The sequence below is a fragment of the Numenius arquata genome, chromosome 16 (genome assembly GCF_964106895.1).
Source record: "Numenius arquata chromosome 16, bNumArq3.hap1.1, whole genome shotgun sequence".
NCBI lineage: Eukaryota > Metazoa > Chordata > Aves > Charadriiformes > Scolopacidae > Numenius > Numenius arquata.
In genome coordinates, this window is record NC_133591.1 from 7,888,695 (window position 1) to 7,904,679 (window position 15,985).

The 15,985-nt window shown below is 36.2% G+C and overlaps 1 protein-coding gene across 2 annotated transcripts in view; it reads right to left on the bottom strand.

The window, feature by feature from the left end:
* Window positions 1-15,985, bottom strand: part of RIMBP2 (RIMS binding protein 2) — a 150,818-nt gene that overhangs the window by 103,732 nt on the left and 31,101 nt on the right. For both annotated transcript variants that reach the window (XM_074159404.1, XM_074159403.1), the window contains one exon: window positions 3,971-4,108. In XM_074159404.1, coding sequence (XP_074015505.1) covers window positions 3,971-4,108 — 138 coding nt within the window. The remainder of the gene's footprint in view (window positions 1-3,970; window positions 4,109-15,985) is intronic.

The following is a 15,985-nucleotide window of genomic DNA, read 5'->3' on the forward strand; positions in this document are numbered from 1 at the left end:
TTCATTGTTAAAAATCGCACACATGTACAGGGCACAGGAAAGACAGGTAACCATAACAGGTTTCTTCATAGGGCCAGCTATCTAGGCTATATCTAAGTATTATATCAGAAGCATTCATGGTTTTCTTTATTATACTAGTATCCATTAGTTCATTGTTCTGCCATCATTAAGAGACTACAAACCATGTCTGAATAGCAAGCATACTCAAAATATTTACAAATTAAAAATATTTTTTTTCCTCTTTAAGCCCAATTTTTGCCTATTATTATAAACATCTAGTGTTCTGGCCTCAGTAAACAATGAATCCAAGTGAACATTTGGGAAGCATGACAGATTCCTGCTTTGCACAGATGCAAAAAGGTTTAAATGGAGTACAGTGGGTATTGGAGAGAAAACTACATATTGCAAAAGAATAAAGCCATTACAATTTTTCCATCACGAGCATCTGATAGAAGGCTATATCTCAGCAAACTGCTGTTGTTATAGAAACTCTGCTGACATGTTGCTACTATGGTGAAAGTGGCATTATACATACACTAATGTCCTTTTTATCAACCTCAGCTCAAAATTCAGAGCACTTTAATTTACAATCAGGGAGCTGCACGTCATTCCCTGCAGCTGCAGGCAGTGTCAAATGCCACTGTTGCCTAGTAACTAACAGGTAACTGGTGCAAGTCTGTTATATTTATGTACATGGAAGCTAATGACAGAAGACGAAGGGAACATTTGTCTATAGATTAAAAAAAACTGGTCTCTGTTTATTAAAATACAGGTTTTTTCTCTTGCAGCGAAACCACTGCTGAAACATAGGGTACCAGAATGAAAAATTGCACTATTTCTTCTGATCTTCAGTGTAAATGATTTAAGTTATTGTTACTGATACAGCTGTATCTACTCATTAAAAATGAAACAGAAGTGAACAGTAAGTTAAAATTTAGCTCCAAAGTGCTATAACTAGAGTATGAAAGAATCATTGTTTACTACTTCGTGAGGAAATTTTCATCTTGGCATCAGAGTATCTAGATCTCTTACTATCCATAATAGAATACTATATAAACAATAGTGTTTAAAACAGAGGCTGGTTCGGGTGTCCAAAGTTTACAACACAACTTTAGAAAGCATGAATTATCTGTGTGAATGAAATTAACAGCAAAATTCCCACTAATTTCAATGGCATCCCATTTTTGCCACAAGTTGGTCTTTTGCAAGTGTACTGGGTCCAAATTTACAAACGACTACCCAACTTCTCAAATACCTTCTGTTAAGGGAACTTCTACACACAATGTTAGAAGATTGACTTCACTTTTTTTACCAGACCTTAATATTCAGTTCACATCACAGCTATGTAATTACTCTTTTCAGAAGCAGAGATGCAAAGAAGGCATTAACAGCCGTTCAAAATATCACATTTATGCCCTTTTCTCTTGTCATATTAAATATAATTACTTCTGATGCAATCAAACTCATACCCTTCAAATGGATAAATCCAGCACCAAATTTAGAACCTGAAGCTTCGAATCTCAGGCTCTTGAAGCAAAGCTTTAAGCCTTTACTTTCAGTTCAGTAAGGTAAAACGTAAGAACATTAGGTTTAAAAATGGCATCTTTTTATGAATTTTCTTTAATTAGTTAGTTAATGGTTTCAAAGTGCTTTGAAGATCAAAGGTGATATATGAAATGCTTGTTGTAACTCAGTCACCAAGAGGTGTGGATCAAGTAACTGACCAAATATATGCTCCTCAAAACTCATTCTCATTGGAAAATAAATCACAGTATCTTATTTTTCGTAACACCTGTGAGTACTGAAGGGTCTAAAGGACTTACACTACGCACATGTTCTTCACATGGATACGGACATACATGCTTTTAGGCTGGCACAATAGCTCATTTTTAAAAATGGGACAGGATATAGCAGTAGCAAATATTCAGACATGCAGTCCAGTTATAGGATTGGGTCTTGTTTAAATACAGGTGTAACTTCAATTATGCAATAATGAATTGCAGTCAACTCTATGGAGAGTGCAAAAACTGTGCTAACAGCTATAAAGCATGCTTACAGAATAAACCTTTACTATCAACTCCTCTGCCCCTTATACATTAAAAGTAATATAGTACATTCTCTATAGAATTTGCTATATGTTATCCTGTCTATCTCGTTTGAAAAGAGTATTTCTCTGTAAAACAGCATTAGGTTGAGAAACAAAGACCTGAAGCTTATATCTAAACGGAAGCTCTGGAACTTACAGTTTACTCTGTTTCAGGTAAATCCCGAACCGAAACAACAGAAATGGCTTTCGCTACTTCATCTTGCATGTCTAAACACAATTTCGGATGCTTTACTCTTGATAAAGAAAAACCAAGTTTTTAACACAATTTGCTTCACCTATTAGCAAAAAACCCACTGTTTTGACAGACCGCTTCATGACAGACATGTTTTATTGCCAAGTCACAAAAGTTTCAATGTTACATTCAGAAGCAACTATTCTCCTTCTACTACGACTAAATAATGAACAACAGATAAAGGCAATGTAGAATTCCAAACTTATCAATATGATTTGCTTCACCATCATTATTGAATTGAGTCAGTCATTTGGGTTTTTTTCAGTGTCTCTGAAATGATAGATAAAATATAGAAAGTTTCTGCAATTCTGGAAGTTCATACAAGGATTCTCATGTCCCAGTATTACTATGCACTATAGGATTTGTTTCTGCTGGTAGTAGGATGAGACCAGGCCCATTGCTGACTCCCCAGAGACATGCTACACCTCCCAAACGTGCCATTACAACTGCTTCTGCAGCTGTAGAAGGAACTCCGTGAGGAAGTGATCTGTGCTAAAAATAACCCTGGGGCAGGCAGGGGGAGAAGCAGCTTGATTAAGCAGGCACTTCTGCGAAAAGGACGACCATGAAATTATGGCTTCGCTACCTTGGGCAACTGGCGAGTTTTTAGAGGATAACTGTGTACACAGTAGATTTCCTCCTCTACTTACCGATTCTACATTTACTACTGAAAATTGACTCCAAAAATCAACTCAAGACAACTACTTCAACGTAGTTTCTCCAAAACTTCCAAAAGCTTGTTTTCCTTCTTCACAATCTTTTTGTTTTCATCATCAAGTTTAAAAAAAATAATAAAAGTTACACCCATTATAATTTCACAGTCCAAAAAGAAGTAAATTCCTTGGTGTAATGAAAGCAAAAGCAGATAAAACAGCTACTAATTATAGGAAACAAAATGTAGTGTTCCATCTGCAACTCTGATTTTAAAAAGAAACAGAAATTTGTTCATTTATGAATTCAAATGTCTTTGTACTTAAGTGGAAGTATTTTATCTAAAAGGAAGAATTCAAGGCACCTCATTGGCACACATATTCATCTCTGGAAGTTGTCTTCAGGTACACTAACATTATCTTATAGCTTTTATATTCAAAGAACCCTTCTAAAAGGTTCTTCTCTGAAGGCAAAAGGTGCCTGAAAATCAGAAAATGTGCAAACACATAGAAATCCAACCAGAAAAAAATCTGCTGACATTCAGAATCAAGTGTCAGTACATATATACTAAAACAGAATGCAATGTGCTCATCATAACCATTAAGCAATGGATTCTGTACTTTTGTATGCATGCATCCAGAACAAAGCATTGGAATTACTATTTATAACACATTTGTTTAATTAAACTCTCATTTCATGGTTAAATTACATCTGTATATTATTTAAGTACTACTACTGTTCTATAAGATGCTAAGAAATTAATCCAAAATGTATTGCTATAAATATTGTGGAGTTAAACCCTCCTTCTCCCAAACACTCCCACTCAGAAAACCCCAACCCCCTGATGTTAGTGCACATGCAAACAAAAAACCTCACCCAATCAATCAACCAAACAAAAGCAGCAGCAGGGACTGCAAAACTACATTTGTCTTTAAATTCATCAGTTGCCATGAAACAGTAAAAACAAAGACTGGACTTACTAAAAACTGCCAATGATGATGCTCTTGATTTAGGGTGGTGACATGAGACTTAGAAATCTGGGTCTCTTCTAAAAACTGGGTCTGATCAAATATTTTCTGTGATGTTGCAGGCTGCAGACATGATGGATCATTTCCAAACTGCAGAATAAAACAAAACAAGTCAAGTGGCCCGTTTGTTAAAACTGCATTTGTACTAGCTGACTAGCACTTGCTCCTTCTACAACACAGGCTGTTTCATTAACATGATTTTCATTCATATGCCCCCATAAGCTGCTTGAAAATGATGGTTAAATATACATTACATACAATAGAAGCCAATCTAAACTAATAAGTTCAGCCTGGCTGAAAAACATTTTGTCAGGGCAGTCAACAAGACTGAAGTCCAACATAAACCTCCAAAATAAAACTTAAATAGTATGGTCATTAGTCCTTGCTGGAAATTAATTTCAGAGGGTAAATGAAAAAAATTTAGTTTCAATATTTTCTCTATAAAATGTAAGGTCATAGAACTAAGGAGAAAAATTCTGCCTATTATTTATCATTAGTGACTACAAGTTTGTCAGAAATATTTTTATATTAACAACAAAGTTCTAGCAGGTTATACAAAGTCCTATTAGAAATCTTGGGTGGGTTTTGCCAGCTTACCCACACAACTCATTAGGGACCATTAGGTTTGATATTTCAAATTTCTTTTGGATGGAGTCAGCGATATCAACATTCTCAAATTCCTTTTTAAAGAAGGTTTGGCAACAATTACCTCAAATACACAACATTTTCATATAAATATAATTTGAAATGCATATGTGTCTCAGGAACCTCAAAAGATCCTGAATTTGGGATAGTTCAAAACTACTTAATCCTTTGCTTAGCATTTTCTGTTCTGGCCAACAGTCAAACACCATTTGCAAAATGACTCAATAGAGATCATAAATTATTGAGGTAGCCACAATCCAAAGTCATTGAAACCGATGTAAAAATTCCCACTGATTTTTGGCTAAGATCCTAATTGTTTATAGTTTAGCTTTGTAACCCAAGAAAACATCTAATAAAGCAGTTTTTCCCTCAGGCAAAATTAGCTTCCCTTCCTTACATCATAAGTCAACCAATTTTAATAGCAGATGAAAAATGGTGAATAAGGTTTAAAAATAAAAAAAGGTTTAAAAAAAAAAAGCAACATAGCATCAGCCAGCACTGTGACAGTTTTAAATGAATCAAAGTTTGATGTAAAGTCTGGCATGAAATGCAATTAACTTGTTCTTCCTATTCCCAGAAGCAGCTTAGCAAATCATTAAGATGATTACATACAAAGATACCTATGTGACTGTCCACTTCACAGACAGTAATGAATGGCTGGCTGTTTCCACTACATAAGGATCAGATGTAGGTCTCTCAAAAAACCCTATGTTTTTACAAGGAAAACGTCGAAACTTAACTGAAGTGATAGAATGGAAGTGACAGTGATTGGAAGGACAGCATGCAAATATGTGCAAGAAAGAAACTTCTACTGGCATGGTTACGTTCCCTCTAAAACTCCAATTCCCTCTAAAACTTCCAAAAGATGCACAGAATCAAGCATTTGAGCAACACGTGGGGCCAATACATTAATATGCCTATTCACAAGCCATCCCTTGAATTAAAATGTACAGCGCATTACCTGTCACATACATACGCTGGAAAGGTTGAGTGTTCAACAGTATTATGTGCATGGACTAAGAGAACAGAAGAAATACAAGTGTAAAGATAATTTTTCTTCCAGAACTTCTCACTTTTAAGGCTACACAGAAAAGGTTAATTACACCGAGATGCTCACTGGTTCATCTGTGCTTTTGTATTGTAACTTATCACTAAGCCAGGACTCTCAATCTTCTCAGTGCTGTATCTTCACATCTCTCTTTTTGCAATATTCAGGTCAAAATAAATGTGTGCAAAGATACTAGAGCTCTTGAAAGAACCATTTTAGAAATAAGTGGATGTTGCAACCACAGCTGTGAAGCAATAAGGGATCTTTCCATAATATTTTATTTAGGTTGCATTTGAGAAACTAAACAATAAAAAAATTGAGTAGGATTTGCTGATTAAGTTCAGCAAATTTAATTCAGATGAGCCCCCATTTTTGCAGAGATGGCTTCATTTCAGCTACACTACCAGAGGACAGGAAAGAATTTCACAAATGCTCAAACGCAGCCCACACAGTGTAGCGTGCTCGGGATCCAACACACTACTCCGTGCAGTCAGCAGGGTAAACATGACAATAGCTTCCTTCTACCCAGTAAACAGCGCTTAGATCTTGTGCTGTCTATATCCTGTTAAAAACTATCAAGGTATCAGTTCTCACCTCTGTTCAGCCAATAGTTCCACCTTTCATACCTCAAAAGCCACATTTTCATATAAGCATCTCTATGCTTCTTCCTTAAGCCTGAGAAAAGCTTCCCTATAAGCATTTGTCAAAGATATCCAACTGTCCTCCTTAAAATTCACAGTTGTTATTGTACCTATGAAAACTAAGTAATACTCAAGCTAGGTGACACACCAAGGTTACTCTCATCCTCATCACTGCTGTCCCATGACTTCCTCTCACTTGCTTTTTCTGTCTTGTTAATCTTGTATCACCTGCTAACCTGTGAACTTCTCAGAGAAACAACTCGTTATATGTACGTAGCACAACATTCTCTGGAGTCTGAATTCATGCTAAAAACCATAATGTAACAACAGAGAAGAGGTGACATATTTATTGGCCTCAGTAGATGATAAGCATGAGTAAGTTCTGCCAAAGACTTTAAAACTCTTATTTTTCACTAGAATGGAATTCTAAAAATAACTTTGGACAGTGCCCCTCCACACACAAAATGGCAAGGCATATGAATTGCATCCTATATGCACAAGCTAAATATCAGAGGTTATTTTCTAACAGATTGTTCAGAGCTAATGATAGATACTTCCACTCATACCCCCACATTTCCATCTATTTTTAAATGTCTTTACTTACATAATGTTTGATGTCTTCATCAGCACCAATCTAATTCTGATGGCAACATCAAGGCTGTACTTGTAGGACATGGGAAATCACACTGAAAAGCACACATCCTTACATTTCTGTTAGGCTTGGGCCTGGGTGCACAGGATATTTTATTTATTCATGAGTTTCCTGAGAAGAACTAGTGGTTGCTTTGTGTCAGCTGAATAGATCGTAATTCAATCTTCACTGGAACCTGTTTACCTGAATGACTCATTAAGGTGCATGCTAACTGCTGAAAAAACTTTGTTTCATAACAACAAAGCCTTTTGTTGGAGGAAGATATGTTTTGAGAAGTTACTTTATGCAGTCCGAGTTCATCAAAGATCGTTTTTGAGAGCTAGAATTATGTCTTATAAACAAATGAAGTGAAGAACACTCACATCTTTAACACATTTTGCTGCAAGGATTGTGTCAATGGGCAGCAGGATGTTTTATGGGCACTGACCTTCAAAGTGCAAGCTCACAGATACAGGAACACTGGAACAGGGTACTTTCTAAAGCGCTCAAGGCTTGGTACTCAAGTACAGGATTTGCAATCAGCTTTTCAAACAGAGCTGTTAGCATTTCTCTAAAATTCTAGTCTTTCCAAAGGGCTATCTGAGTATAAACAAGGAGTCAACTGGAGTTTCACAAGTCTACAAGCTCTAGTATCTACAGTATTACTATAAATGTAGGTAAGAAATGACCACTTGGAGCCATAGGCTTATGATAATACTCATTATAGAGTCTTTTCTCAGGAAAGTTTCACGTAAGAGAAACAGCTAGAATAGCTGACCCTTTACAAACAGATCTTTTCCAGAAATCACTGCTTCAGCATACACGATATGTAAGTCAGCTCAAGAACAGGAAGAGTCATTCTAGGAAAACCGCCTCAGAGGCAGAGCACACGAGGTCAAGGGATAGACTTCAGGTTCCTGCTGTACACTGCGTAATGGCTCTGTCTGGAGCCAAAAGAGAACAGTAATGGTTTACAAAGGAAGCAGAATACAAAGGAGTTATGCTTTTCATGGCAAATTAGTCTGTTTTTACATTCATTTTCACATCACCTCCATTATAAATAGCAAGTAACTATAAAGAAATAGGTTCTGAGTTGGAGTGTGTGCGTTCCCTCAGGGTTTTTTTAACTCTGAAGAATGGCTGTTTTAAGTTTCATCCTCTGACTTGGGGCTTTGATAATTTGCTATCTTCATTCTAATTTAAAACGAACTGAGAAGTAGACATTATCATAAGCAACAGTTCTAAAGCCATAATACTTTAGGGTGACTGACCTCCAGAAAGGAGTAAGAGGCAAAAACCAATGTGCAAGTCCCCAAAACTGCACTGTGACACCTTAAACTTTAGCATTACTTAGCTATTATGCCATTTCATAATACAGTGATATGAAGTGTTGATAAATAAAGGTGCAGCGTAAGGACACTTTCTGTCATGGTTCATTGGAGATCTAAGTCTTTAGCAGTTTACATATTTCTTTTATTCTCAAGCTGAAATCAGCAAGATGCAAATGTCAGCAAAAGGTAGAGGTCTAAATCTGAATACTGAGATTCTAAGGAGCATCTATAAAGTCACACCTTCATTAAAGTTTCCTTAAAACTGTAAGTAACATTGAAGTCTGAAACAGTATCTCATGCAGATTACAACATCCAATGTATTTTATGACAGCTGAACTTTCTCTGACTGGTGAGGTATGAATACCAACTTTGAAGATAGAACAATATAGCTACAAAACCTTATTACATCAATATTACTTACTTGACAGGGTTATGAAACTGTTTTGGAAACTAATTTGAAAGATGCTGTCATCGTGTCATATATTTTACAATCTCTAACTATACGTTCAAAATAATTCAGGAATCTACTTTGATCTTACATTGCAAATGACAAATGCATTGTGATTGAAGAATCAGTAACCAAGTTACATGAAAGACAATAACATTCAACACAGAAAGCAAAATGTCAACAATTATAAAGTTATCAGTCTGCTAAAGCAGTTCTTAAATGTTGTGTTTCTAATGCAAGACACTTCAATAAACGCTTCACAAACTAGATTTCAATCTTTCCTCTTAAATTGAAAGGATTACCCTGACCTGCCTCTGCTTTTCATACATGCCCTTTTTCTTCTGCCTCTAATCAGAGAAATATTCAGTATTAGTGAAATAATCACTAGTATTACTACGTATAAAGATTATGCAGCCCTACATTTTGTGTAGATGCATGCATGTGTGCACGGAAAGATGTATTTAATGTACATGCTAAGCAAGACAATATATTTTGGTGGAGTCTCCTTCTCTGGAGACATTCAAAACCCACCTGGACGCTTCCCTGTGCAACCTGCTCTAGGAGGACCTGCTTTGGCAAGGGGGTTGGACTAGATGATCTCCAGAGGCCCCTTCCAACCCCATATCATTCTGTGATTCTGTGATATTTTATTTACTGTCTATGATTAATTTATTGCAATTTATTACTGTCCTATGAAGTCTAAGCAGGAAACAGTAAGGCAAACCCTGGACTAGCAGCACTGTGGAAATGCCTCTTATTTTTTTAAATTAAAAATACCACAGAGAACAAATTCATTATCTGTATTGTGGTAATGGAATAAAATATTGCAGAGTGTCAGTCCAGGGAGATGGCACACTGTGCTACCCACAGCACAGAAGAATACTGCATGCCTCAACAAGCTTACAATCTCTACGCATCCATATTACCTCACATATGGCATCTTTTTTAAAAAATGAAAAATTATGAAATTTTACATCTGCCTCCATATTTTCATCAACAAGAAAAGCTGAAAGCATTGTGACATTGAAATAGCACTACATTACATGCAAAAACTAATGTGATCTTTATGACTATTAAAAAAAAAAAGAAAAGGATGGGGTACTGCATCTTACCTAGAAGACAGCATCGTCACTACTTCCAGAACCCCCCCACAGTTCCTCCTAGATCTCAAAGAAAGAACTGATCCAAAAATCAAACCCCAAGGAAACATATGCTGTATTTTTTTTCTCAGCACAACTGCCCACAGCTTCCAGGGATGGTTCCTTAGTTTCCTACCACATCATCGGCCCATGCCTGACCTTGTGTAGTTTATAGCATCTGACAGGGTCACAGTGCAGTGATTTGGTTACAGGCAACCACCTTTACAAATGGTACACAGAAACACACACTTTACTCTCCATGCAGCCTTGCCGCCTTGCCAGGAGAAAAACCACTTCATGTGCTTTGCTATTTTACTTCATGTTTCACTTTTCCACTGGGGAGGAGAGGAGGGGAGAGCAGGAATAAAAAAATTACTGCAATTCTGCATTACCACCAACCTTTATCCAAATCACCTCTCCAATCTACACAGCCACTGACACAGGGATATGGATGAGGCTAACTGGAAAATATATATACAGGAACAGGAGAGAGACTGGAGAAGTTAACAAGGTTTCTACAACACCAAAAACCTTTTAAGTAGTACCTCCTAAGGAGTAAGCCTTGAGGAATTATGAAAATTACTGTTCGAGGAAGACTAAAAAACTTTTAATCACTTGCAAAATTATTACTGCCCTGCAAGAAGACAGTTGCTGTTAATCAAAGGACTCAACAAGTGAAACAACATGGCATTTCATGATCCGTAAACTATAATTTCTGAACTTCTGGACCACAACACTGCAGACCACCTTTCTCTACTGTGAACGCATTTTGCTCTTCTGTTGCCCCACTCCCCTGATTTTGCACTCTAAGACCAGGATTTGACTGGAAAAGGAGAGGGGATAGTTTCTGTCAGATTAGAATATATCAGGGAAACATGACACAGGTGCTCCAATAGTTGTTGCATAGGTGAGAAGTGTCTGTATAAAGTTCACTGAAAACATGGAGCCGTCATGGAGAAATCTGAGAGGAGGGAAAGAAATATGATGTGTCCTGCCTGAGAAAGCAATGACTTAAAATAAGAGAACCTCTGCATCGCTCTGATAGTAACAACTGATGTTTCTTTAAGAAGGAATTAAAATAATTTTTATTTCCTCACTCTTGCATTTCTTTTTTTTTTTTTTTAACTCAAAGGTGATACTCAACTAACAGGCAAAGGCTCAATTTAATATGAAAATAAAATTTTGAAAGACACTACTCTAATGTTCTCAGAAATGGTCCACACACCAGGTTTGGTGCCAGTAATGGTTAGTAAGAAGTTCTCACAAAACATCTCAAATGCCACCTGGAGAATCCATCTCCTGGTATCTGTCCATCAGTAAGGCTAAACCATGCAATGTATGTTTGTTTTAATTTTCTAGTATCAAGTCAAATATTAGCCTCCATCCTTATTACAACTGAGAGTATGGACTGACTTTGATGGTATTTGTCCTATGATTTGAGAGCTTTCTGGTGTATTAAACAATTTTGTACTATTACTTCATATTTCAAAGTCACAAAACAAATTAATTAGCAAGATCGTGCCACCTCATCCTTAATCTCATTAGAAGAGACTAATGGCTAGAGAATCAATTATTTCATAGAGATTACTGCCTTAACACCATTAGCCTTTACATCACACAGGCTCATTTTGAATTTTCAATTCCATTGTAATTTCCTCCACTAGTTTAATTACAAGTCTTAATTAAGTCCCTTCTTTAATCAACTTTATAGCTGTGTCCATTCATTTATAGCTGCATATAAAATAAGAAACAAAGAGCAACTTGCAAAACTAGAAGGCCAGCACAAGAGCTTTCACAGTATTTCACGGGCCTTCACCTCTGCTCCAAGAATTGCAAGCATTCCTTCCTTTTAAATATCCATAATAAACTCATAAAAGTACAAAGAAAACCAACATTTTAGCTAGGTTTTAAAAAATGACTGATAAATTTTTGATTTTGCAGTTCCTGAAAATCCCATGAATTAAGGATTATATTTACATACTTCACTGGTTACTTTTCTACCAATTTTAAGAACCTGTAGCTTGGTCACAGTTTTCTAGTTACTCCAAAAGCTAAGTTTAGATGGCAGGTCTTTTATCTATATACTGTGAGGATAAACTGCAATTTTTACATCACACTGCTATCATACACTTAGACATCCTGTCCTGACGTGGAAAACACAAATCAATATTGAGCCGAGGAGTGTCAATGGCAGAATAGATAACATACTATAGAAAGCTTAGGTGCTTTTTTCAGGATGACTCCAAGTTCAAATTCACTCATACAAATCTACTACATCTGAATCTGAAACAATCAGTAGGGGCTGTTTGGCAAAGAACACACAGTTGTAAACTCAGAAATATTAAGTCTCCCTATACTCCTATATAAAAAAGATTTACATAAGCCTCTCTGTTTCTCACTGGAACACATACTTGTATGAATTTTCACTGTTTTGTTTCAATGGGTACAGACAGTTCGTCCTGTGTTTCTGCACAAATTTTCTATTTTGTAATTGAAACATTAACTTTTCAGGGTATGCAGGCGCTGTGTTTTTCGGAATAGGTAATTCCATTTCCAAAGCAATAGTTGAGATTTTCCAACTTCATGCTTTACTATTATCATAAATAGTTTGTGGTTCTTTCCAGAGCAAAGTGCTTTGCAATTTATGATATGTTAGCCATGAAATTAATACGCTGCTTTCTTTGAAAGCTGCCCTTTTTAACCCATCTGTACTAGGAAAATGTGTAAGTTGTTCAGATTCATTCACCCCATTTGTTATCATATGCTATACATACACACATATATATTTGCATTGGGATTTTTTTTCTGTTAATATTATTAAATCATTGAAGTGCCAATATGTATCTCTATCTGTAAGTGCTTTTCATTAATGAATGAGAAGATGTACTTTCCCTTTACACAGCTTTCAGTAAAATGCAATTCCAGTTTTTAGAAGGAGTTAATGTTTGAGCCACTGACTGATCCTGCAGGTCAAAAACATCCCAATGTATATCTTACATGAATTTCTGTTCAACAGGATTCTGAACAGTTCTTGAAGTTCAGATTGATCTGGCATTGTATATGTCTTTGTCTGCATCAGTGTGAAGATTTAAACACTTAAAGTCGCTTAAAGAATATATGCCATTCCTAATGTCTGGCATTTCAAACCTATTACAGATGCGCTCTGAAAAATCATGCTGCTGTGTATAAATCCTGCCCTCAATCTTTTGACCAGGAAAGCTCAAATTTAATCTAATTTTTTGCAGACCTCATATCTCTACAACACCTACACAAGGAGATGTATTTTTTAACAAATTACTGTTTCAAATAAAAAGGACACTATTATGATTCAAACACAACCATTGCTCATACTTCTAAAATCAGATATATTTTTTAAAAAAACAGCTCTCTGCTAATACTTGCAAACTCACTTCCCTTGAAGGCACACGCAGCAAATAGCCTTCTTTTCAAGAAAAAGCATTATCTCTAAAGAGTACCAGTGGAGGTGCGTGCTAAATGTCCGCTCCATAAATATACTAACACATAAGCATTCTTATGGTGAGAAATACTTACTGTACCTACAGAGAAGCGTGTCAATGCAGAATTGCTCAATATCAACAGCCAATACCATAATTAACAATCACAGAATATAACTTTTTACCATTGGTATTTTAATATAAAAGATTAATAAACCTTTTGCAACAATGGTACTATTTCAAGAGAAAATTAAAATATTCTCCATTAACCTGCAGAATCTTTCTTATTTGGTGGGCGTATGATCAGAGAAATGAGAGGCTCTGTCTCCTAAAAAGTTTCTAAGAAGAACTTCTAAGTATTTGACACTTTTTAACTGGGCGTAAGGGAAATGTGCTGGCCTTCCGTGTCCTTCAGTGAAAGAGGAGATTGGAATGACTAGGAATAGCCTTTGGCCTTCCGTTATCTTTAACTAGCTCTACCCTTTTTTTTTTTTTCCTAAGAATAGAGCTAAAAGCTAATTTATGTTCCTTCCTTATTGCACTGTTGCAGCCATATCCTCCCAATCATTAGATCCTACAACTCGGGAGCTATTTTTGCCATTTCTTTCTACTTTACATCACACACACTGAATCATTTTTTAACCTGCCTCCTGTCCCTCCAAATCTCTGTGATTAACAAAACTTGTTGTCAGGCTCTCATCAGGCTGTTTCTTGATTAGGGCAAAATCCTGGCCATCCCAAATACCCAATTTGCCCTTTTCCATCTGTGAAGTAAGCAGCTACTGTTACTGTACTCTTTGCTTGTGAATTACTTAGCAGGTTTCTGATGTGCTAAGCAGGAACTGATCTCTCAAAAAGGGCTATGAAACACCAAGCATCCCTATGCAAAGGGCAATGAAACACCAAATAAATTTGCAATAGCAGATTTTCCTATTGGTCTAGACATATTTCCACTTTTGCTTTGTTTGCTGAAAATTTTTTTCCATTATGGTATAGCAGAAATTTGTCACTTCTTGATAAGAGCCTAGATGTTATTTTATTTACATTTTATCTTTCTAATACTCATGCATAACTGATAAAACTTTCTTCTTTAAGATCTATTAGAATAAGTGTACCAAAAGTAAATTAGCAACAAAAATGAGAAACGCCAACCCCCTCTCTGCTTGCGAATTTCTTCTCTTAAATACAAAAAATGAGACCAAGCGAATCCTATTTCACTGAGCAAATTAACAAAAGGTCAGAAAGCTTGATCTTTGTCACTGGTGTACTCTGCCTGAAAGCTGAGCTGCCATTTAAATATTTATAAGGGAGAGCTGTAATTGCAGGTTGAGAGCTGTGAGACAGCTCTGCATGTAAAATACAGGAACCTCTGAAAATATTCATGACATGGGAGATATTCCACCAAAGGAAAATTTGGGTGAAGGACAGGAGTACTATCGTGGCATTTTAATCATTTCTGAATCAGGATACATAAGCAGGTGATCTGAAACCTGTTACTTTTCAAGTCTGTCATGGGACACAGACTCACAAGAGAAGAGAAATTCAGACTCTTACTACCCACTGAAAATTGGTGAATAACGTAGCTTCAAATGATGACAGCATAACCAGCAGCAGATGGAACCATGTTTCATTTTGTGAGTAGTTTTAATTAAATAAATAAATAAGTGAGAAGAAACAGCTCCACACATGACTAAGAGAGCAAACAAAAACATTCCAGACCCTGCTGCATCTGTTAACTGGGCTTCCTACTAGCAACAGAGCAATCTCCCAGCAGATTAAGGGTTCTTGCTAGATAATCTCCCTTCCTGCCTGATTTTAGTCCCTTTAATTAAACTAAATTTATACTTGTCCCTCTAGTTTGAAATCCAGTTTATTGAAACTTCTTTCCAACCAATTTATTCTATTTGGCACCATAAGAAAAACAAGAAAGCTCAGAGAATTCACAGTTGATTCTTCCTACACAACCTTGCAGACAATATGAATCAAGGTGACCAGTCTACAACATACCAGAAAGATGCACTATGCCCGTGGTCCACTCTGCCATCCTTTATCTGTGCTCCCTTCATTTCCACAAGCCCAAATATGCGCTAAACACACAATGGAGAATATTTCCATTTTGGTCATTTAGTAAATTACCTTCCAGTCACATGAAGCTCCAGCCCCAGAATTACTCCAAAAAGAGGCTCTGCAGAACCACAGCAACCAAATGACAGAGTATCAAATGCTTATATAGGTGAGATCCTGTTTTGAAACAAAGATGCTTGAAGAACTATCTTGCAATACACTGGATGCTTGAAATTGATGTAATTTCAAGATAAATTATATATAAACTTTTTCTATCAAAAACACACACAGTGAGTTTGATAGGATTACTTCTTAAACATCTGAAGAGAATGAGTATTTAGCTTGGCTTAAGAAACAAGTAGTTTTAATGCTGTTGGTCCTCCTCACTCCATCACTTTGTTGAAAGGATGATTATGTGCATAGTCTCTAACTAATTATCTCCGAGATACTGGACATTTTGAAACCAAGCTGTCTTAGAAAGCCATATAATGGATTTCAAAAGAAAAACTCACAACTTTATCTTAAATAACATTTTTTGAGCATATAATAAAATGTATTCATTGGT